The sequence below is a fragment of the Notechis scutatus genome, chromosome 14 (assembly GCF_049901735.1).
Source record: "Notechis scutatus isolate UNSWTSFEM ecotype Mainland chromosome 14, rNotScu1.2, whole genome shotgun sequence".
In the NCBI taxonomy this organism is placed as follows: domain Eukaryota; kingdom Metazoa; phylum Chordata; class Lepidosauria; order Squamata; family Elapidae; genus Notechis; species Notechis scutatus.
In genome coordinates, this window is record NC_142022.1 from 3,821,725 (window position 1) to 3,845,123 (window position 23,399).

Consider the following 23,399-nt stretch of genomic DNA (forward strand, 5'->3'; position numbering starts at 1 on the left):
GGTGTCCAATCACACTTGGCCAAGAAAGAATTCTGTTCTGTTCTATTCTATTTTCTATTCTCTATTATTCTCTATTCCCTATTATTCTCTCTCCTCTCTTCTCCTGATTATTCTATTCTAATCTGGACTACCTGTAATTGATCTTGCATGGTTCACCGATGGGGCTTCCTCCAAATAACTGATCTTGCAATCTTTTACCTACGAGCCGGTTGCAATGGGTTACTGCAGGCGAGGATACCTTGTAAAAAAATCAGAGAGGGGCAAGGATTGTATTTGCTCACAGTTGCAATTTTGCAGATGGTGCCGGGATCAGCTGGCTTGCAATAATTCACCCAGTACTCCGAAGGTAGCAGAGAATTAAATTTATTTATTTTTATCAGAATTTTCCCACCATTGAAAGTTTCAAGGTGCAGGGCACATCCACGGGGCAAGCCCAATTTTCTCCCCCATCACTTCCCATACAGTAGAAAGAGAAATGTTTTCTCTTTATAGAAGTTTTCAGAAGATCCTTTGCTGAATAAGAGTTGGGAGCTTTAAAATAAAGAGACTGTGGGAACTTTAAGAGGTGTGGACTTCAACTCCCGGAATTCCCCATCCAGCAGCCATGCCGGCTGGGGAATTCTGGGAGTTGAAGTCCACACCTCTTAAAAGTTCCCCCAGCAGCTGGACAAACACTGTTCCTGCGTGGTCCAAATTAAGGCTCCATCCTTAACTGTTACCTCCCTCCGTTCTACCCGCGTTCACAGATGACCTCGATCACGCTCTGCTCCATGGGCACGGGGTCGAGGCACCGGTGAGCCGTACTGCCCACGATCTCGTCCAGCAGAAAGTGCACCAGGTTCTCGTCCGAAACGAAGCGCCAGAGGTAGAGCTGCAGGTAGTAGCAGTCGACCTGGATCTGCTGCAGGCCGAAGCGGCCGAAGGTGCGCAAGCGGACGCACTCCAGGAAGGTCTTCAGGCTGATCTTGATGATGCCTGTCAGCACGGAGACCTGGGTGGAGGAAGAGGAAGAGTGTTTGAAAGAGGGCAAAAATCACAGGCGGGATATTTATTTATGTTTGTTTGGATAAGATTGGGAGGCAACCAAATCCTTTTGATTACACATACAGATACGGATGAACAGAGTTGGAAGGGACCTTGTAGGCCATCTAGTCCAACCCCCCCATCCAAGCAGGTAGTCCTTGACTTAAGGCCACATCTGAGCCCGACATTTCTGTTCTTAAGCAAGGCAGTTAAGTGACCTTTGCCCCATTTTATAGAACTAGCGATAGCCCTTTAGGCTTATATACCGATTTATAGTGCTTTCCAGCCCTCTCTGAGCGGTTTCCAGAGTCAGCCTCTTGCCCCCAACAATCTGGGTCCTCGTTTTACCCACCTCGGAAGGACGGAAGGCTGAGTCAACCTAGAGCTGATCAGGATCGAACTGCTGGCAACCTACAACACTACATTCTCACAACTGGGAAGGGAGGGAGGGAGGGAAGGAAGGGGTAGCAATAACACTAACGCTTATATACCACTTTACAATGCCATTACAGCCTTCTCTAAGCGGTGTACAGAGTCAGCCTCTGGACCCCAACAATCTGGGTCCTCATTTTACCCACCTCGGAAGGACGGAAGGCTGAGTCAGCCTTGAGTGGGTCAGGATCAAACTGCTGGCAGTCGGCAGAATTAGCCTGCAATGCTGCATTCTAAGCACTGCGCCACCAGGGCTTTATGATCCTTTTGCTACTATTGTTAAGCACATCACCGCTGGTTGTTAAGTGAGCCCAGTGGTCCCTGAATGCGTCTGGCTGCTCCCATTGACTGGTTGTCAGAAGGTCGCCAAACGGGAACACTTGACCCCGGGACACTGAGACCGTCATAAATATGAGTCCCTTCCGGCCCTAGGAGTCTCCATCAGGCTCACCATCTTCGGCTGGGTGCTGCGCTGGCGTCCTGCCATCAAAGGACTTGGGGGTGGGGATGAGGAGCTATCGAGGGGGGACGGACAGAAATGGGCAATAAACCTGTATGCATTTTTTGCGTGGGAATTCGGGAGGGGACGACAGCTGAAGAAAAACAGATCCTCGTGGGACTAATTCGTGCCAAGGCTGTCTTGCCCAGAGTGTGGAAAGTGACCTGCCACAAAAAACCTCCAGTGTTCCCCCAAAGCATCCTGGTGGCATCGCATTGGCTAGCTTTGGATTGCTCATTTTTTGGGGGTGGGGGGAACTGAAGGGAATAGCTTTTGTCTCTTTGTGGGGGGACTCAAGATTCCGCCTGCCTCTAAAGCAACCAGTATCAAGCCCGCCATTGACTTATGCCTAGCCATTTTATTTAGCCTTATTATTATATATTCCTTTTCCTTTATTTCTCTTTGCTGGTTATGGGGTGGGGGGGAGAAGGGTTTCGGGCTTGCCACATTCCTAAGGTGGGAGGAGCAGAGATAGTGAGAGTTGTTTAGGCTAGGTGGTTCTCCTTCCTGTGGGAACGAAAACTGACCCTGCTGAGACCTGGAAGTGGAGATTGATGACGCCAGGCAAACGATGGTTTACTTCTGTTGGAGAAGGTGACTTTGGGGAGGCTGTTTTCTAATTTCCAATATTATGTGGTGTAATTCCGGGTTGTGTCAGATCCGGAATTGCAACAGACTTTGCCAATTAGATGCTTTAACTAAATAAAAGAAATTGTTTTGGAAGGTGGACTTTGCTCTTTTTTTAATTTTAAAAATAAACTTTATTAAACATTAAAAAATATTTACACATTACAAAACATTTAGTTAAAACAAAATCAAAAAACATATCCAATAAAGGCAAAACATGTACATACACATTTCTAACTGCTTAAACGGTATATTCCTATCAGACTATTTTCTAATACTTATTTCCTCTATCTGGTTAGTACTCCCATTATAACCTCTATATATTTTCTCTTCCCTATCTGTTCACTCGCTGGCTTCTATTTTTTATCCAATTATACCAGTTTTCCCAAACTGTAAATATTTTGAGTCTTCCTTGTCCTTTACCTTTTGAGTGAGTTTATCCATTTCTGCTCTTTTCTTTTTAAATGGATTTCATCACTTGGAAACCTGACACCAGCATCCCTTAGTAAAAAGTACCATTCGCTTCCACCAAATGGGAGTCGAGGGTTTTCCTTCCCTCAGGGATCAGACCGGGGCAGGTCTGACACTACGGTTCTAAGTAGCTTAATGTTGGGGGCGTATCCTTTCCTTCCTGCTAAAAAGCTCTCCCAGCCATTGTTCAAATCAGCCTACTTTTAAAACGAAGGCTCCGTCTGCTTCCAAGGGTGCTGGGCGAAGAGCAGGAAAAGAAAAGAAAAGGAAAGAATTGGGCCCCGTGCAGCCCGCTGATCCTCACCTTGTTAAACTCCACAGGGCTGAAGATATCAATCCTCTCCGAGAAAAGCTTCTGGATGTTGCTCAACAAATTGGTATCCATGGGGGCACTGGCCGCAATTGTGGCGTGGGGAGAAGAAATAATTGATTACTTTAAATAGATTATACACCCATCTGCATTGATGGTGTTACCTAGTTGGGTCATGAAATGTCTGCAAGGAAAGAACCCAGTTCAGAGAGCACCAAGGACGCCACAATCCTCTTCCTCCTCTTCTCTTCCATTCCAACAAGCTCCCTTCTAGCACTGATGATGTTCCCTAGCTGGGTCATGGAACGTCTTCAAGGACACAACCAAATTCAGAGAGCACCAAGGACCCCACAATTTGATGGTCTTATTCCTCTGTGTAACTGAGGATCTTTTTCTAGGGATTCCGCCCCAAAAGTTCTTTTCAAAGCCATGCCTTTTTTTTCCAGGCCCTTGGGAATACAGGTAGCCCTTGGCTTATGACCACAATTGGGCCTGGGATTTATGCTGTTAAGTGAGAAATACGTGAAGTGAGTTTTGCCCTGTTTTATGATGTTCTTTGCCATGTTTGTCAAGGGAATCACTGCTGTTGTCGAATTAGTATCATGGCTGTGAAGTGAATCTGGATTCCCCGTGGACTTTGCTTGTCTGAAGGTCCCAAAAGGGGATCACATGACCACAGGACACTGCAACTGTCATAAATGTGAGTCAGTTCTCAAGAATGTAAATCACATGTCCGTGGGGATGCTGCAACGGTCCTAAGGGTGAAAAAACGGTCGTAAGTCACCTTTTACAGTGCCGTTTTAACTTCGAATGGTCACCAAATGATCTGTTGTAAGTTGAGGACCACTTGTACTGAAAGGATTAGAGCATATACAGAGTGTGTCTGGCTCAATCTTTGATTCCCTTGCTGGGCTGAGCTGAGCTCTATTGTAACTTGTGCTGAGCTGGGAGCTGAGCCAACTTCTAGGTCAGTGGTGGCTAACCTTTTTGGGCTCCTGTGCCAGCACCCAGAAGGCAATATGTGCCACCTATACCCCCTACGCATGCGCACACAATTCCCACCCACCCACGCCCCCCCTTACCTGCACTGTGCCTCACAGCTGATTTTCAGGAGGTTTGAGGCCTTTTTCGGCCTCCCAGAGGCTTGAGGAAGGCTTCTGCAGGCTTTGCAGGCCGAAAACTAGCCCCGTTTCATCACTTCCGGTATTTTTGGAAAAACAGGAAATGACAAAACGGGACTAGTTTTCAGCCTGCGAAGCCTGCAGAAGCCTCTGGGAGGCCGAAAAAGGCCTCAAACCTCCTGAAAATCAGCTGTGAGGCACAGTGCATGCGCAGTGAGGTAAGTTTGTCTGCAGCTTGTGTGCTGGCACAAATCGGTCTGCGTGCCACCTATGGCATGCGTGCCATAGGTTCGCCATCACGGCTCTAGGTGAAGTGCCAACCTTAGCCTAGCAAAGTAACTACTTGAGAAACGCAAAATGCATCTACCTGCTCACTGTAACTAACTGAGAATGTGTTCTTCCCAGTAACTTAGAATGTGAGAAACGAAGCTTTGGGCTAAAATGGACTTCTTCCCCAATCCATCTAAGGAAGGTTCCTTTGTTTGTAGAAGCGCTGAGAAAATTTCATGAGCTTTGCATGATATGAAGTAATGTTTCCGTAGCAATGACGGTCTTTGCAAGCGGTATAATCTATAAAAGTCCCAAGAAAAAGTTTTTGCGCGTGCACCTGCTTTTCTCTCCCTGCCTTGCTGTTTGAGGTGGGAGACCAAAAGGTTGCTTTCTGATCAGAGAAATAAAAGTGATTGTCAGTAGCCTCATGTTCAGAGTTTCTGTGATGACCCAAAGGGGCGTGGCACAAAAGCAACAGTCACAAAAGTAGGTAAAGTCCCTTAAATATCTCCAACTTGGCCCCCAATGTCCAGTTATCATCAGCTGGAGAAAAAACTCTCCCAAGAACTGTTTTTAAAGGGAGGAAATGCAGTCCGAACCCAAAGTACATATAGATTATAATTAAAAACCAACACAAACCACAAACTGCAGCAATTAACAAGGCAGGGCAGGATAAGGAATTGCAGACTTCAAAAGATAATGAAACACACACAGTTGGGAGGATGCCAGAACCCAGGTAAGGCTTGACAAACAAAGATAATGCACACTTTGCGTCCAGCAAGGTGCTGTGCACAAACGCCCTTTTTAAATCCTGTTTTCCCAGCTGCACCTAATGAAGGGAATCAGGGCCCTTTTCTCCCCCATAACCCCTGTAAGCCACGTTGCTCCCTTCTCCGTTCCTCCCTGCGTGCCCTAAGATGAAGAGGGGGTGGGCCTGGGTCTTCCTCTGAATGCCCAGCTGGCCTGTGCCCTTCCCCAGTTTCCTCCACAGCCACCGGAGCCACACTCCCACTCCCTGTCAGCTGCTCAATCTCTCCCTTGGAATCAGATTCCAACAGAGGCATGACAGTTTCATTGGACTTATCAGATTCTCAGCTGCATTAGAAAAAACCTTACAATACTTTTTTTTACTTCGTACTCTTTTCTTTCCTCCTACAGAAAGTCAAAGAAGCTAATGAGGAAAACCAAAACTTTAGAGCCGTTTCAAGTTTTAAAAAAGCCCATTATGATTTTACATAATTTAATTACCATAACTGATTACAGAGAACCCTAGCTGGCAAGGTCAACTTAATTGCTTATAGCTTGGCACCAGTGCCATTTCCCTAAAATACAGGCTTAAGTCCTTGCCAAGTCAATGGGGAAGCCAGATTCATTTACAGCCATGTTTGCTAACTTGACAACTGCAGTGATTCACTTAACAACTTAGGCAAAATGTCCCCATAACAAATGTCTCACTTAACAACAGAAAAGTTGGGCCCAATTGTGGTCCACCTGTATTCCGTTAAGTCTCCTCTTAAATCTCCGTGGTGGTCGAACTCGCTCTCTTGCAGGTGTTTTCATGCAGAGGAGGTAACCCCTGCACCCCGCCTCGCTAACGTGGCCTTCCCCCCCATCAGCTCACCTGGGAGTGTAGCTGGGCGCGTAGCGGCCCTGTTGTCGAGACACGGAAAAAGTGCGCTTGCTGGAATCACTGCTCTGAGCTTTCCGTACCCCTTCCTCGTAGAGCAGGCCCACCTGGGAGGAGACAAAAGGGCAACAGGCAGTGGCAGCACAGAATAGGGTGCAGAATAACAGAGTTGGAAGGGACCTTGGAGGTTGTCTAGTCCAGCCCCCCCCCCCCCCAATTGATATAACTCCCACAACTTCTGAAGGCAACCTCTGTTCTATGGGTTGATGGTTCTCACTGTCAGGAAATTCTTTCTTATTTCCAGGTTGAATCTCTCCTTGTTCAGTTTCCATCCATTATTCTTTGTCTGGCCTTCAGGTGCTTTGGAAAATAGCTTGACCCCCTTCCTCCTCTCTGGGGCAGCCCCTCAAATATTGGAAGGCTGCTATCCTGTCTCCTCCTTGCCAAGGAAATATTTGGCAAGGAGTCTCTGTGAGTCACGAACGAATTTCACACTAATTGAACGAACTAATTATCTCCTGCAAACACCTCTCCCCTTTCGCTCCTCTTTATTCCCTATGGGAGGGGCCGTTCACCGTCCACCTGTGCCTTTACTCCAAAGTTGACCCTTGTTCCTTAGCTGTTCCCTTCTCCTGGCAGCTCTGTGCATGCGCACCCTGGGAACAGGCTCCAGCTGTTCTTCTGCCCTACTGATGTCCAACTCCAAAGGCAGCTGATAACTGTCAGACTGTCCTGGCCCCATCTCTGCCTCCGACGCAGAGACTCCAGGACTGGCCCAGGTTCCTCCCCAACCTCCTCACTGTCCATGTCTGCTGCCAGCACTGCTGGCTGGCCACAACAGGCCTTCCCTGCATTCACCTGTACATCGATCGAGGTGGCGTCTTCCACCACTCTCTTCATGACAGCCCGGACGTTGCGCGGCTCGATGGTGGAGATCCAGTCCCGCGTCTCCACACTCTTGCGCAACATCTGGGAGATGATCAACCCCTGAACCTTCACATAATGGTTTAGCAGCTTCTGGGCAGCCTCCCTGGCTTCGGTGCACAGCACGGTGACCGGCGTCACAGGGGAATGGTCCTGTTGGAGGGACAAGACCCAGTGAGAAAGGAGAGCCTGGCAATTGGGGAGACCTGAAACTGAAGCGTCACTCACCAGAATTTTAAGCAGCATCTCCTTTCCTGGAGATGTTTTGGACCTCACCTCCCATCATCCTGAGATTGGAGCCTGAAGCTCCGGGAAGATACAGTTGCTTCAGTGTTTATATCATCAGCATAGAGCAGGGGTGTCAAACTTGATTTCATTGAGGGCCCCATCAGGTTGTCTTTGACCTGGGCATGGCCCCCTTGACATCACTTGCGAGCTCCGTTTTGGGCTGCGATGGCCTCCTGCAACCGGCGTGTGGCCCTCGCAAGCTCTGTTTTTACTGGCAAAGGCCCCACAGGGCATCCTTCACTGGGCCCAGAGGGACTCTGCAGGCCACATCTAATCACACACACCCCGGGCCGGATCTGGCCCCCTGCCTTGAGTTTGACACCCCTGGCATAGACCAAGCTGTTACAGGATGTACTGAGGATCACTGGCATGTGTACCATGGGATCCTTCATTAACCCTGTCATTGCAAGTCACTGATATATAAACCAAGACATAACAGGGCCAGGATACACCCGTGCCTTACCTCTTTATTTGTGTGAATCCTGTTAGTCAGCGCCCCCTTAACCCTATATCACGCCCTCAAACAGGCACTTGTGTAAAGGGCTTTAATCAAATCAGTCTAGGTTGTTTTGAGAGATGTCGCTTTACTCCATAGTACTTCTCTGTTTACCATATGAGACGCTGCCGTGAAGTCTATAAAAACTCTCCTCTTATAGGGATATTTGGCAATTAGATGGTTGCCTAAAACCTGCTTGCTCTTAAGTTTAGTTTACTCTTATTGTCACTGCACCTCGTACAACGGAATACCATCTTCAGCGTGTACATGATGACTATGAAAATAAACACAAACACACATCCTTCACATCCTACACATTGAATTGAAAACGCCTGATATCGCATTAATATTGCACTATGCAGTATAATTCAAACAAGCTGCTGCCCTGGGATAGAAGCTGTTTTTCAGTCTATTTGTGCTTGTTTTTATTATCCTGCACCGTCTGCCAGATGGTAATACTTCAAAAAAAAAAAGGGGGGGGGATGCCCAGGATGAGATGGATCTTTGAGGATGTTTTGAACTTTCTTAAGGCAGCAGGAGCTATAAAGCTCTTCCAAAGAGGGGAGAGGGCAACCATTTGATCCTCTGGGCAATGACATTAATCCTCTGGAGTTCTTTCCTATCTGCCCCGGTGCAATTGGCAAACCATACAGAGGTGCAGTAAGTTAAAATGCTCCCTCTGGTGCAGCGGTAGAAGGTTCCCAGCGGTTTCTCATTCAGTTGTTGTTTTCTGAGAAGTCTCAGGTAGTAGAATCTCTGCTGGGCCCTTTTGAACAGGGCTGCAATGTGAGCACCTCCTGCGAGGGTATGGTTTGCTCTACCCAGATTTCAATTCTATTTAAAAGCATCTATTTTTGCTTGCAATGTCAATCAGATCGATGGGCCTATAATTAGTAGGATCCTTTTTATTCCCTTTTTTTATATATGGGGACAACGATTGCCATCTTTCACCCATCTGGTATAGGGCAGGTATTATTTATGTGTGTAAAAAGATCTGCCTCAATGTTTATTAGAAAACTGGAAACACCAGGTACACCAATGCTGAGAGGCAGCGTTCTCAACTTGACAACTTGAAGATGGGCGGACTTCAACTCCCAGAATTCCCCAGCCAGCATGCATTAAAATGGATTGACTTCTACTCTCAGAATTGGGGAATTCTGGGAGCTGAAGTCCACTCATCTGAAAGTTATCAAATTGAGAAACACTGGATATGTCAGTGTTCCGACGGATGCTCTAATTCATTCATGAGTCTCGAGCCAAGTTTCAAAAGAAATCCAATTATTTAGTAGAAGCAGGTTATTATTTATTATTGACAGGTTAAAGGTGTCGACTCCATGCTGTTAAATGCCTAGTTTTGTAAACAGAGTCCTTAATCCGAGCCAGACGTGGATGCCAAACTTAATATAGGATTACTGGCTAATGTCACCAATATTCAACATTTTTCCCCCATACCCAATCTGGTTCCTGAAGAGAACTTGCATAAGGGGGGCTCAGCTCAGAAGCTGCTCCCAGCCTGAGCCACTCTGGGTTTTTCCTTGGGCTTCCCCCCACAGCTCAAGAGCAGGAAATGGTACCTTTGAGTATTGCAGGAGGGCCCGTGCAATGGCGCAAGCAACCCTCGATGTATTGCAATAAGGAAACGCCGAGGACAAATTGTGCAAAAGTGGCATTGTGTACATGTGTTCCTTCTCCTGTCACCAGCTTGCTGTGGCTTTATTTCAAAATAATTAAGCTCACGGGGAGTTGCATAATACTTTACAAAGTTTTTTCCCATTAGAAGATGTTTGTCCCCATATACAAAATGTTCTACAGATGGTATTTACCTCCTGCCAGGTTGGCAAAGATGTTCCCAACCAGGAGTCCAAACTGCTGCAGATGTAAAAACAAACAGGGCACCTTCTTCCATGTGTGGTGGACATGTTCAGAGGCTAAAAGTTATTGGAGTAGGACTCATAAGTGGATAGAGGAAATAATTGGGGGGAGGGGGGATTGAATTCAGATGGGAACTGTTTCTATTGGGAATATTAAGGGGAGATCATACTAAGACAGACGTATACATTATTTTACATATAATAAAATCAGCCAGGATTGTGTATGCACAGTACTGGAAATAGGAAAATATACCATCTGAGGGGCCAGTGATAAGAAAAATTCTGGACTGTGTGGAGATGGACAGGCTGATTCTAGAGTCAAAAGACAGAAATTAAACGGAGTATTATTTAGCCTGGGATGCCTGGTATATCTGGTTAGACAATGGACATAAAAGTAACATAGTAATTGATATATGAATATGAAAGTTGACGAGGCTGTAACTTTGTTGGAAATGTAAACATGCTTTTAAATTGTTGGAAAATGCTTAATATTTTTTTTTTAAAAAAAGATGTTTGTCCCTCCGATTGCGGTGATCAGGGAACAAAATTATTTTATTCTACATTTCTTGTCTCAATGGATTTTTAGCTTTACCCAGCCAGAATGCTTTAAGATGGGTGGACTTCAACTCCCAGAATTCCCCTGCCAGCATGCTTTAAGATGGGTGGACTGCATTTCCCAGAATTCTCCATCCAGCATGCTTTAAGATGGGTGGACTTCACTCCCAGAATTCCCCTGCCAGCATGCTTTAAGATGGGTGGACTGCATTTCCCAGAATTCTCCATCCAGCATGCTTTAAGATGGGTGGACTGCATTTCCCAGAATTCCCCAGCCAGCATGCTTTAAGATGGGTGGACTGCATTTCCCAGAATTCTCCATCCAGCATGCTTTAAGATGGGTGGACTGCATTTCCCAGAATTCTCCATCCAGCATGCTTTAAGATGGGTGGACTGCATTTCCCAGAATTCCCCAGCCAGCATGCTTTAAGATGGGTGGACTGCATTTCCCAGAATTCTCCATCCAGCATGCTTTAAGATGGGTGGACTTCACTCCCAGAATTCCCTAGCCAGCATTAACATGGGAAGACTTCAACTCCCAGAATTCCTCAGCCAGCATGCTTTAAGATAGACGGACCTCCAGGAGAATATATTTGGATTTACAGCTCCGTGATTCCCTTAGCAACTATTGTAAAAACAGGTAAACTTGGGTGCCTTGACTTACGAGTGTTCCGTCTTAGGACCGAAATTCCAGCCCCAATTGCGGTCATAAGTCAAGGACTAGCTGTCCTATGTAATGTTAGTGTCAAAATAAATTACGACTTCCTGAAGTGTCGGGTCTGCAGCTCAAGGAGGAGGCTGCAATCTTCTCTGTGCTGCTCACCAGAATTTGGATCTGATGAAGTTCTGACAGAAGAAAAGAACCCTGCAAGGTTTGGACTTGTCATGCCCCCCCCCATCGGAGGAAGACAAACAGCCGTCTGTTGGCTGTGGAGGAAACTGGGGGAGGGCAAAGTCTGGCTGGGAAGAGCAGGGGAGAGGTAGAACAAGGGAGAGGGGGTTCAGAGGAAGACCCAGGCCCATCCCCCTCTTCATCCTAGGGCACGCAGGGAGGAATGGAGAAGGGAGCAATGTGAATTGCGTGGCTTACGGGGGAGGAAAGGGCCCTGATTCCCTTCATTAGCCACACTTGGGAAGAGAGTTTAAAGAAGAGGCAGTTGGGAGGGGAACAAACTGTTGAGTTTATCTAGTGTTGACTGTTGTTATCAGTTCCTGACATCCTCCCAACTGGTTGGATGTACTGCCATGTTACTTCATTGTTACCTTATCTTGCTGGGTTGGATTTATAGTTTAAAGTTTTCTGTTTACACCATTTTCGATTGGAATATCTGCAGCCAAAGGCAGTTGCAGGTTCCTGGGAGAGTTTTTATCCAGACTGGAAGGTAACTGGATCATTGGGGGCAAAGTTGGAGCTAATAAAGGGACCTCTACTTATTCTCTGGCTGGGTTGCCTTTGTGCCACACCCCAGGTCATCACAGGACTTCTGAATTGGCGCTCTCGCCAGCCTCTGACCCTACCTGTACCAGGAACTGCTCATCGGTCAAGGTAAGGATGTAGCTGATGGTGGCCGTCTCGTAATCCAAGCAGAGACGGGAGAGGAGCAGCAACAGAGCCGGCGGACTGGATCCCCCTTTGTCGCCCGAACTCTCGCAGAACTGCCGGGCGATCTGGCAAAGGGATTTGATGAAGCTGACCACCAGGCCTTCACGGACACCCTGGCTGCAGAATTCGCCCTGCAGGAAAAAAAAAAAGGGACATGCTAGCGGGGGGAGCGCTATACAGGGAATCCTCGACTTATGATTCCAATTTAGCCCAACGTTTCTGTTGTTAAGTGAGCTTTGGACCGTTTTACGACATCCCTTGCCACCGTGGTTAAGGGGATTGCTGCAGTTGGTACATTAGTAACCCGGTCATTAAGCGAATCCGTCTTTCCCATCAACTTTGCTGGTCAGGAGGTCAGAACAAGGGGATCCCGGGACACTGCGAGCATCATAAATGTACGTCGTCTGAATTTTGATCATGTGACCATGGGGATGCGGCAATGATCGTAACAGTGAAAAATGGTCTAAGTCACTTTCTTCAGTGCCATTGCAACTTTGAATGATCACTAAATGAGCTGTTGTAAGTAGAGGACCACCTGTATTTGCCTTTCCCACCTTATAACCATTGTATTAAAAATGCATTGAAAATGCTAGAATATGCATTTGTCTATGGCCTTAATTATAGGTGAATAATCTACTTATAGTGCTTAAGTGGTATCTATATATAAAATACCCCTCACGCATCATCACAAAAACTCCAGAACCATAAAGCCTACAAACTTGAAATTTGGCACTTATGTTCTTCTTGGCTTCTAGGGGCTCACTAAGAAAGGATGTTTCGAAATGACCATCAGAGCATTAGCATTTCCTATATTGTTATTATTAATAGGCTTTGATGCTAAGGGGTTCTACTCCCCCTCCCCACCTGAAAAGAAATCTGTTCCAAAGGCAAAACACAACCAGAGGAGTTTCAGTTTGAGAGCACTAAGCAGCTTTAGTACAGAACACTAAGCCACGCCCAGGCTCCTTGCTGTTTCCCCCTTGCTCACAGCAAATACTCTTTCAATTTCCAAACAGCCCTCAATTCTCTCACACACTGACAGGATACTAGCCAGATGGATACCGATGGATGCTGGTAGGGGCACAATTTTCCCCCCTTATTTTCCTCCCCCAAAACTGAGCCCAACCACATAGTTTCATAGCGAAGCATGGGGATCGAGCTAGTTTAAAGTAAAGGCAAAAGTTTCCCCTGTCCAGTTGTTTCTGACTCATCACAGATTTTTAACTGAAGTAGCCAGCACTGTCCGAACACATTTCTGCAGTCATGTGGCGAACATGACAAGACGCTGCAGAACGTGCGGTGAAACACAGAACGTTGCTACCTTCCCATCGAAGTGCTACCTATTTATCTATTTGCGTTTGCATGCTTTCGGACTGTGGGGTGGGCAGGAGCTGGGAAAGGCAACGGGACCTCGCTCCTTTGCGTGGCGCTCAGGTCTCAAACCTGGGCTGTCCACATCCTTAACCACTGAGCTATGAAGCCCCCCGGTTGGCATTTAGCATTTCTTAAATAAATGTATTTTTTTTAAAAAAAGATTGTGTTTAATGTTATTATGGAGCGGAGCCTGTTATTTGGCCTAGAAGAAAACTGAATTTAAACATTATTCAGATTGCATTGTCTTATCGAGCAATGGAAAGGCTGAGGGGCAGCGCTCTGAGGCTACGCTTAGTATATCAGTTGGCCTTACTCTGGCCTTGTATAGCACAGTATCTCATCTCTAAAAAGAAGAGCAGAAAAGAACAACCAGGATGATTAGAGGACGGGAGGGTGAAACATATGAAGAAGGGTTGCAGGAACTGGGCCTGGCTAGTCTAGGGAAGAGAAGGACCAGGGGAGACAGGAGAGCATCTTCCAATATTTGAGGGGCTGCCCCAGAGAGGAGGAAGGGGTCAAGCTATTCTCCAAGGCACCCGAAGGTCGAGAAGGAAATGGATGGAAACTGATCAAGGAGAGATTCAGCCTGGAAATAAGGAGGAGAACCATCAACCGATGGAACAGAAGTTGCCTTCAGAAGTTGTGGGAGCTTCTTCCCTGGAGGCTTTCAAGAAGAGGCTGGACTGCCCGTCTGTCAGAAATGGTATACGGTCTGCTTGGAGGGGAGATTGGACTAGATGACCTACAAGGTCCCTTCCAACTCTGTTAATCTGTAATCCTTGGCAATGTGTAAGACGCGTGGACTTCAACTCCCAGAATTCCCCAGCCAACAGAATTCTGGGAGTTGAAGTCCCCACATCTTAAAAAGTTGTTATGGAGGAGAAATAAGTTACAAAAGGACAAATCCCTCTTCTTCTTTTTTACCTTGAAGTACGGCTTGTTCGAGAAGTTGATGTCCTTGGCGGTGAAGAGGTGAACGTAGGTGAGGACAGACTTGATCTGGTTGAGGATGGAGGCCGAGATGGTGCCCAGCAGCTCCGCCAGGCTGGGGTTCTCCTTGCCCACCAGGCGAGGGGCAGCCAAGGACTGGCGCACGTCCGTGAGGCAGTCTAGGTAGAAGCTCTCTAAGGCCTGGAGGTACTGCCGGATGCGCTCCTTGGCCGCGCGCACCACAATCTCCGTCCCTTCAGCGGCTGCCCGTGAGGCCGGCAAGAGCTTGGCCAGGGCTTGCAGGCGCCGGTGGAAGCGGTCCAGCGCCCGCACCAGCAGGGAGTTGTCGCCTACCCCTTTCTCGAGCTGGATGCGCCTCTCCACCAGTGCAAAGTAGCGCCCCATCAGGCCGTCGACAAAGGCCACCAGCTTGTCGTGAGCCATGCGGGCGATGCCCTGGGTGCCCTCCCGGTGGATGAACAGCTCCTGGTAGGAGGCGATCACGAGGCAGATGTTGCTGACGAAGCTGTTGCACCCGCGGTCCGTGAATTCGAGGATGTCGGTCGCCGGGCCAGACGCCATTAAACACGGCCCGTCTCCCAGCTCGGCCTCCAGGGTCTGCAGCTCGGTCTCCAGCCGGCAGTGGGCGTGAGAGAGGAATTCGTCGCACAGCTCTTCCGCCGGCTCCCCCAGCTGTAGCAGCAGTTCCACGCATTCGGCTAAGTCCTTGGCCCCGGAGCCTCCATCCCTGGAGGGGAAAAAAACAGAAAACAGGTGGACTCATCAGAAGGTAGTAGCAGTGCTGTGGTGGCCTAGAGGGGGAGCTCTCGCCTCATAATCAGGAGGCTGTGAGTTCGAACCCAGACAGAGGCAGATATTTCTCTCTCTGGGCAAAATGAGAATGTATCTGCTGGGGAAAAAACGCTGCCCTGGTGACAGGAAGGGCATCTGGCCACTAAACAGCTCTGTTCAGTTGCCCAGACTCCACCCCGCAAGGGATTATATGGGGTCATTAAAAGATGTAGTAATTCCCCCCTCTTGCTCCATGGCAACTCGCCGCATTTTATAGGTAGTCCTTGAGTTACAACAGTTTGCTTAGTGACCGTTCGAAGTTACAAACGGCACCGAAAAATAATGACTTATGACCATTTTTCACACCCCTGTTGCAACTGGTTGTAAATTCAAGCCAGTTGCCAAGATCTGGAATTGAGATCTTGTGATGCAGTGGTTGTAAGTGTAAATTCAGGCTGTAAATTGACTTTTCTGAGGCCATAGTAACTTTAACTCATCATAGTAACTTTGACTCGTCATAAGTTGAAGACTACTTGTGCTTTTTTTGCAAGACCTTGTTATTTTAGCCCTCTGGGAATTCAGGGACCGAGAACCCACACCTTCCATGCCAATAGTCTCCCCTGCCCTCTTCCCCGCCTCCTCTGGACACTGACCGGAATTTCTCCCGCAGCTTCTGAGCGAGGTCGGCCATGATCTTCTGACAGTCATCCTGGATGCCCCGGAAGGAAGGCATGTGTTGGTACTGGTGGAGGATGCAGCGGGCTTTGCTGTAGTACCGGACCGCTTGCCCGTAGGCCGCCAGCTCCACACACTTGGTCAGGCGGGCCGGGAGCTCGAACAGGAACTGCAGCTTGCGCAGAAGTGCATGGACTCCTGGAGTTGGGAAGGGAATCAGATCAGGTAATTGTGGTTCATCGGCAGCCTGTGCAGACGGCAGTAGAATCGGACAGTGGGGAAGAACGGGGGCCAGTCCGGGAGTCCTGGGAGAACTCAGACGAGGATTCTGTGTCCAATGCAGAGATGGGGCCAGGACCATCTGGGAGTGGGGTGCTGCCTCTGGAGCCTGGCAGCAGCGAGGCAGAGGACCCAGGGGAGCCTGTTCCCAGTGCGTGTGTGCACAGAGTTGCCAGAAGGTGAGAGCAGCTAAGACAAAAGAGGCTACTCGGAAGTAAGGCTGGGAGGTGATTGCCCCTCCCATAAGGTATAAAGGACAGGCAAAGGTAGAGAAACCTTTGCAGGAAGCAAAGTCATTCACTCTGTTAATCCTTGAAGCTCTGTGTGGACTTTGTACTTCAGTTGTTGTTGTTTTTTTCCAGTTCATTTGGCACTTTAGTTGTTGGCAGCAATTCAAAGGAGAGAAAGGTGAGTGCTTATCTCAAGCAACTGTTTGGGACTCATTACAGGCTGGGAAAGAACATAATTCCCAGCATTGAAATAAAACAAGAGTTGTTTGGACTAAGGGTGTGCTTAATTATGGTCTCAGGAAGCCTTGGTCAGGTGATGCTCTGAGCCATTTGGGAGCTACCACACATTCCTCTCTAAGTTGTAATCAGGGTTGCCAAAATCTGCCGGTGAATTATGCCAGAGCGGCCAGTCGGATACAGGTAGTCCTCGACTTACGACCACAACTGAGCCCGAAATTTCCACTGCTAAGTGAGTTTTGCCCCATCTTTACAACCTTTCTTGCCACGGTTGTTAAGGGAATCGCTGCAGCTGTTAAGCTAGTAACTCGGTTGTTAAGTGAATCTGGCTCCCCGTTGACTTTGCTGGTTCAGAAGGTCGCAAAAAGTTATTATATAACCTCTGGACACTGTAACCATCACAAATAGGAGTCAACTGCCAAATAGCAATAGAACATAGAACATATATACTGCTTCCCAGTGCCTTTCCAGCCCTCTCTAAGCGGTTTCCAGAGTCAGCCTCTTGCCCACAACAATCTGGGTCCTCATTTTACCCACCTCGGAAGGACGGAAGGCTGAGTCGATCTTGAGCTGGTCAGGATCAAACTCCTGGCAGTGGGCAGAGTTAGCCTGCAATACTGGTAGTGACAGATTTTATTTTCCTGGGCTCCAAGAACACCGCAGATGGGGACTGCAGCCAAGACATTAAAGGAGGCTTTCCTCCTGGGGAGGAAAGCTATGGCAAATCTCGACAGCATACTAAAAAGGAGATTCCCCCTGCCAACAAAAGTGCGTAGAGTGAAGGCTACGATTTTCCCAGTTGGAATAGAATAGAAGAGAATTAGAATTCTTTATTGGCCAAATGTGATTGGACATACAAGGAATTTGTCCTGGTGCAAATGCTCTCAGTGTACATAAAAGAAAAGAGACATTTGTCAAGAGTCAAGAATCATCAGGTACAACACTTATTGATAGTCACAGGGTACAATAAGCAATCAAATAATACTAGGAAACAGTCAATATAAATCGTAAGGAGACAAACAACAAAGTTACAGTCGTACAGTCACAAGTGGGAGGGGATGGGTGAAAGGATGGGAGGATTAATACCGTAATAACAGTAGTGCAGACTTTGTGAATAATTTGACCGTGTTGAGGGAATTATTTGTTTAGCAGAGTGATGGGTGTTCAGGAAAAAACTCTCCTTGTGTCTAGTTGTTCTGGTGTGCAGTGCTTTATAGCGTCATTTTGAGGGAAGGATGCAATGTATGGCTGCGAAAGTTGGACGCTAAGGAAGGCTGAGCACCAAAGAATGGAGGCCTTTGAACTCTGGGGCTGGAGGAGGAGACTGCTGCGAATCCCTTGGACTGCAAGGCCATCCAAGCGGTCGGTCCTAGATGAGATCAACCCTGACTGCTCTTTAGAAGGCCAGATCCTGGAGAGGAAACTCAAAGACTTTGGCCACCTCATGAGAAGGAAGAAGGACTCCCTGGAGAAGAGCCGGATGCTGGGAACGATGGATGGCAAAAGGAGGAGAAGAAAGGGACAACAGAGAAGGAGGGGGCTGGATGGAGTCACGGAAGCAGTCGGCGTGAGCTTAAAGGAACTCTAGGGGATGGTGGAGGACAGGAAGGCCTGGAGGAACGTTGTCCATGGGGGGTTGTGATGGGTCGGACACGACTTCGCAACTAACAATAACAACAACTGCATTCTAATCGGAAGGAAGGAAGGAAGGAAGGCAATAGCCCTTACATTTAGATATCACTTCACAGTGCTTTATAGTCCTCTCTAAGCGGTTTACTGAGTCAGCCTATTTCCCCCAACAATCGGGGTCCTCATTTTACCCACCTCGGAAGGACGGAAGGCTGAGTCAAGCTTGAGTCGGTCAGAATCGAAATGCCATCAATTTGGCAGTCAGTAGAAGTAGCCTGCAATACTACATTCTAACCACCGCGCCACCATGTCGGAATTTTGACCAGAGGATGCTGCAAACAGGCGTAAGTATGAAAAATAGTCTTAACTCCCTTTTTTCATTGCCATTGTAACTTTTAACCATCACTAAGTGAACTGTTGTAAGTCGAGGACTACCAATAATGCCAAATCTACATCCCAGCCACCACCCTCATTGCTCGTCCAGGAGATCTTTGCCCAGCCATCTTACACGGCTTGTAGTGTAAGGACACCGTCAAAGCAGGAGCATTCTATAGAAAGACAGCATTTATGGAATAAATCGAATGGCAGATAATCATTCCTTTAGTGACCATTCAAAGTTACAACCGCACTGGAAAAAAGCGACCAGAGGACCAGTAGTTACTGGTTGCAGCATCCCCAGGCTCATGAGCTCTTGGCAACTGGCCTGGAGTTATGACAGCTGCGCTGTTTTTGAGGTCAAATGATCGCTGTTTGCAAACCTTCGGCAAGCAAAGTCAACAGGGAAAAACCAGGCTCGCTTAATGACCATTTAACAACTGCAGCGGTTTCCTTAACGAAGTCTTGCATAAAAGGTGGTACCATTGGGCACGGCTTCCTTAACCAACCGCCTCGCTTAGCAACGGAGGCCCAGATCCCAATTGCGGCCATGGTTCGAGGTCTGCCTGGCATCCACTGGTGTGTAGTCTCGTCAGATAACAGGGCTGTGGTAATGAAGGAAAACAGGGACCCCTTTGGTGGGAAGGGAACAGTGTTCTGTGCGCCTTCAGCATTTAGTCCTGCCAGCCACATGTCCACGGAGTCGTCTTCGGACAGCGCCGGCTCTTCGGCTTTGAAACAGAGAGGAGCACCACCCCCTAGAGCCGGAAACGACTAGCACATGTGTGCAAGGGGAACCTTTACCTTTATCTACCCTTTTTGTGACCCAAGAAAATTCACTGCTGCAATGATATGCTTTGGTCTCCCACCCATCTAAAACCCACCTGAGCACACCAGGCACACCCACCTGACAGCTTGGTGATCTGCTCGTGTTGATCCTGCAGGGTCCCACTGATGCGGGCACTAAACTCAGTGATCACGGCCATGTTGGCAGCCAGGCAGTCCATCTCGTCTTCCATCTTCTTGAAGTCGTTCTTCATCTTGCGGATTGTGTCTAGCGGGGGGGGGGGGAGGACAGGAGTAACAGAATGGCAAGTGGGGAGGGACCTTGGAGGTCTTCTAGTCCAGCCCCGCTGTTCAAGCAGGAGACCCAATACCATTCCAGACAAATGGCTGTCTAATCTCTTCTTAAAAGCCTCCTGTGAGGGAGCAGCACCCACAACTTCTGGAGGGAAGCAGTTCCACTGATTAACTGTTCTCACTATTAGGACATTTCTCCTTAATTCCAGGTTGCTTCTCTCCTGGATTAATTTCCATCCATTAGTTATTGTTCTGTCCTCAGGTGCTTTGGAGAATAGATATTCTTTTGTGCTATTTAGTGGACTGGAGGGAAAGGGGGCTGAAACACCACGTAGAAATTAGGCAACTGCACAGTGACTTGAGTCGGAAGGACACATTGCCATCATAGAGTTGGAAGGGACCTCATAGGTCTTCTAGTCCAACCCTTTGCCCATGGAAGGAGACCCTACACGCCTCGGCATGGTATGGATCCAGTCTGGCTGAAAACTGGAAGTAAATGAAGTCTTTGGCCAAACTGCTGCAAAACTAGGTCATGTGATCGTGGGACACACCAAACAGTTGTAAACATGACCCAGTTGCTGAATGGCTGAAGTGTGGACATGTGATAATTGAGGGGGGAGCATCGGGACTTCAGGTAAAATAGCCCCCACGTAGGTTCATTAAGGTTAGGTTCAGAGGTGGGATTCAGCAGTTCTGACCAGTTTTGGAGAACCAGTAGCAGAAGTTTTGAGTAGTTCAGAAAACCGGTGGTAACCTTCCCCCAGGAGTGGGGAGGGAATGGAGATTTTACAGTATCCTTCCCCTGCCAGGCCCACCAAGCCACGCCACGCCCACAGAACCAGTCATATATTTTTATTTGAATCCCACCACTGCTTAGGTTGGTTGTTAAGCATCCAGCTGTAAATCAAGGACTACCTATCTCAAAATTATTATTTGTTAAATTTATTTGCTGCTTATCACGCATGGGCCAACTCTAGGTGGCTTACAACAATCAAAAGACATGAAAAGATGTGAACAGATCAGAAAACAATCGAACAACAAACAATGAAAGACAAGATAAGAAATACCACTCTATGATTGCCATAAAAGAAAGATGAAATATATAATGAAATATACTTAGATGAAACAGCACTAGCACCAACAGTTATATATCACTTTATACGCTGGTGACTTTCTACCGCTGCACCATAGAGAGCATTTTAACTTCCTGAACCTCTGTATGGTTTGCCAATTGCACAAGGGCAGATAGGACAGCGCTCCAGAGGGTTAATATCATTGCCCCTCAGAGGATCATGGGTTGCCCTCTCCCCTCTTTGGAAGAGCTTTATAGCTCCCGCTGCCTTAAGAAAGTTCAAAACATTCTCAAAGATTTATCCCATCCTGGGAACCCTTTTTTTGAACTATTACCATCTGGCAGACGGTACCAGACAATAAAAACAAGGACAAATAGGCTGAAAAACAGCTTCTATCCCAGGGCAGGAGCTCTGTTGAATTCCACTGTATAGTGCAGGGTTGGTGCGGTGTTGGGGTTTTCTATTCAATGTGTGGAGTGTGAAGGATGTGTGTTTGTGTTTATTTTCATGGTCATGATGTGCACTGAAGATGGTGTTTGATTTCGTTGTACGAGGTGCAATGACAATAAGCTAAAATTATAGTGCTTTACAGCTCTCTCTGAGCAGTTTCCAGAGTCAGACTACTGACTCCCAGCCAAATGGCTCCTCATTTTACCCACTTCAGAGGACAGAAGGCTGACAACGGTGTCCCCTCCCCTTCCTCAAATTACCTGTGGCAGAAATGAATTTGTTGTAATTCTCATAAACCAAGGTCTGCATGTCACTATCCAGGGCTCTGATCTGCTTCACCATGTCTGTCTCACAGTCCATCAGCTGAGCCAAGGGGCATTCTTTCCGCAGCTGGTAGAGGGGGAAAAGAAGATGTTTGTTGGTGGCAGCAGGAAATAGCTTTGCTTGGGGTTTTTTTGTTTTTTGTTTGGTCTTCATTGCAAGATCATGAGAGTGGCAGAGAAAAGCCCAGAGGCTGAATCCCAGTCAGCATCTCCAGAGAGGGAGAGGCTCATTGGGGAAGACCAAAACTCTGATCTGGGTTTTTTTTTAAAGTAATAGAACTTAGACTTATATGCCGTTTCACAGGGCTTCACAGCCCTCTCTAAGCGATTTACAGAATCAGCCTCTTGCCTCCCAACAATCTGGGTCCTCATTTTACCGACCTGGGAAGGACAGAAGACTGAGTCAACCTTGAGCTGGTCAGGATCAAACTGCTGGCAGTGGGCAGAGTTAGCCTGCAATGCTGCATTCTAACCACTGGGAGGGAGGGAGGGAGGGAGGAAGGCTGAGTCAACCTTGAGCTGGTCAGGATCAAACGCCTGGCAGTGGGCAGAGTTAGCCTGCAATGCTGCATTCTAACCTCTGCACCACAATGGCTCTGATTTTATAACACACACACACACACACACACACACACAAACTGCAAAGAGCAGACTTTAAAACATAGAATAACAGAAGGAAGTCTTCTAGTCCAGCCCCCTACTCAAGCAGGAGACCCTATACCATTTCAGACAAATGACTGTCCAGTCTCTTCTTAAAAGCCTCCTGTGAGGGAGCAGCACCCACAACTTCTGGTGGCAAGCAGTTCCACTGGTTAATTGTCCTCACTGCTAGGAAGTTTCTCCTTAATTCCAGGTTGCTTCTCTCCTTGATGAGGTTCCATCCCTGGTTTCTTTTTCTTGCCTTCTGGCGCTTTGGAGAATAGGTGGAGCCCCCCCCCCCCTTCCAACTAGATTAAGCTGTCAATCTAAGGGTTTCCTCTCCACCTGGCACCCGCTGTTTTGTACTCAGGGCCCACCAGGATTGTTGGAGAGCAGCTTCCATAACACCCTCCAAGGAACCAGACGGGAGAATTTCAAGAGGAAACTGGACAACCGGGATGGAATAAGGATTCTTTGTCTTTGGGCAAGGGGGAGTTGGACTGGATGACCTCCAGAGGTCCCTTCCAGCCTTCGGATTCTATGGCCAAAAGGGACGAGTGGGTTCTGTACATGCTCAGAGGCCCCTTCGGCAAAGGGGCGTGTCCCAAGCCCCCCTTCCTCCCCCTCCCCACCTTGGTGAGGTAGATTTCTGGGTCGAAGTGGGGCCCGTTGATGTCAATGGGGCCGCCGAGGTCGCCCCTGGCCGCGTCGGCTAAAGCCTCGCCCGCCGGGTCCGGCAGCCCGTAGTAGAGCTTCAGCATCCCGTGCGGACGCCGCTTCCCGCCCGGAGGCTCCGGGTCGCCTTCGGCCTGAGCCGCCGCCGCCGCCGCCGCCGCCGCCATGGGGAAAAATAAAAAACCCAAACCCTCTTCGGCTGGCTTGGCCACGCCCTCCGCCCGCGGAACACTTCCGTCGCGGCGCGGGCGCAGTCCGGAAGTCCGCCTGCATCTCCATGGAGACGCGCCCGCGCCTTACACTTCCGGAAAGGTTTCCGCGCGATCGAGTTTGACAGCCGTGGCCTAGAGCAGGGGTCTCCAACCTGGGTAACTTTAAGCCTGGAGGACTTCAACTCCCAGGATTCCCCAGCCAGAAACTCCCCATGTGCCACTCTCCAGAATTCTGGGAGTTGAAGTCCTCCAGGCTTCAAGTTGCCAATGTTGGAGACCCCTGGCCTAGAGCGTTAAAAAGGGCTGCTC

The 23,399-nt window shown here is 48.1% G+C and overlaps 1 protein-coding gene across 1 annotated transcript; it reads right to left on the minus strand.

Annotated features, from left to right (window-relative positions):
* Window positions 1–348: 348 nt before the first annotated feature.
* On the minus strand, window positions 349–23,114 carry VPS51 (VPS51 subunit of GARP complex). The gene is made up of 10 exons (XM_026685397.2): window positions 22,836–23,114; window positions 21,502–21,631; window positions 19,546–19,692; window positions 15,867–16,086; window positions 14,416–15,169; window positions 12,033–12,248; window positions 7,239–7,457; window positions 6,375–6,487; window positions 3,357–3,444; window positions 349–991 (listed from the first exon to the last, which is right to left on the minus strand). The coding sequence occupies exons 1-10, from the start codon at window positions 23,043–23,045 to the stop codon at window positions 731–733; spliced, it is 2,358 nt and encodes a 785-aa protein (XP_026541182.1). The 5' UTR covers window positions 23,046–23,114; the 3' UTR covers window positions 349–730.
* Window positions 23,115–23,399: the final 285 nt, after the last annotated feature.

Excerpts from the sequence above, each read along its gene's own strand:
- VPS51 (XM_026685397.2), bottom strand. The coding sequence starts at position 23,045 with ATGGCGGCGGCGGCGGCGGCGGCGGCGGCTCAGGCCGAAGGCGACCCG. Across the intron at positions 6,488-7,238 it reads CCACCTCGATCGATGTACAG|GTGGGCCTGCTCTACGAGGA; the intron begins GTGAATGCAGGG and ends GTCTCCTCCCAG. Across the intron at positions 992-3,356 it reads GCCCTGTGGAGTTTAACAAG|GTCTCCGTGCTGACAGGCAT; the intron begins GTGAGGATCAGC and ends TCCTCCACCCAG.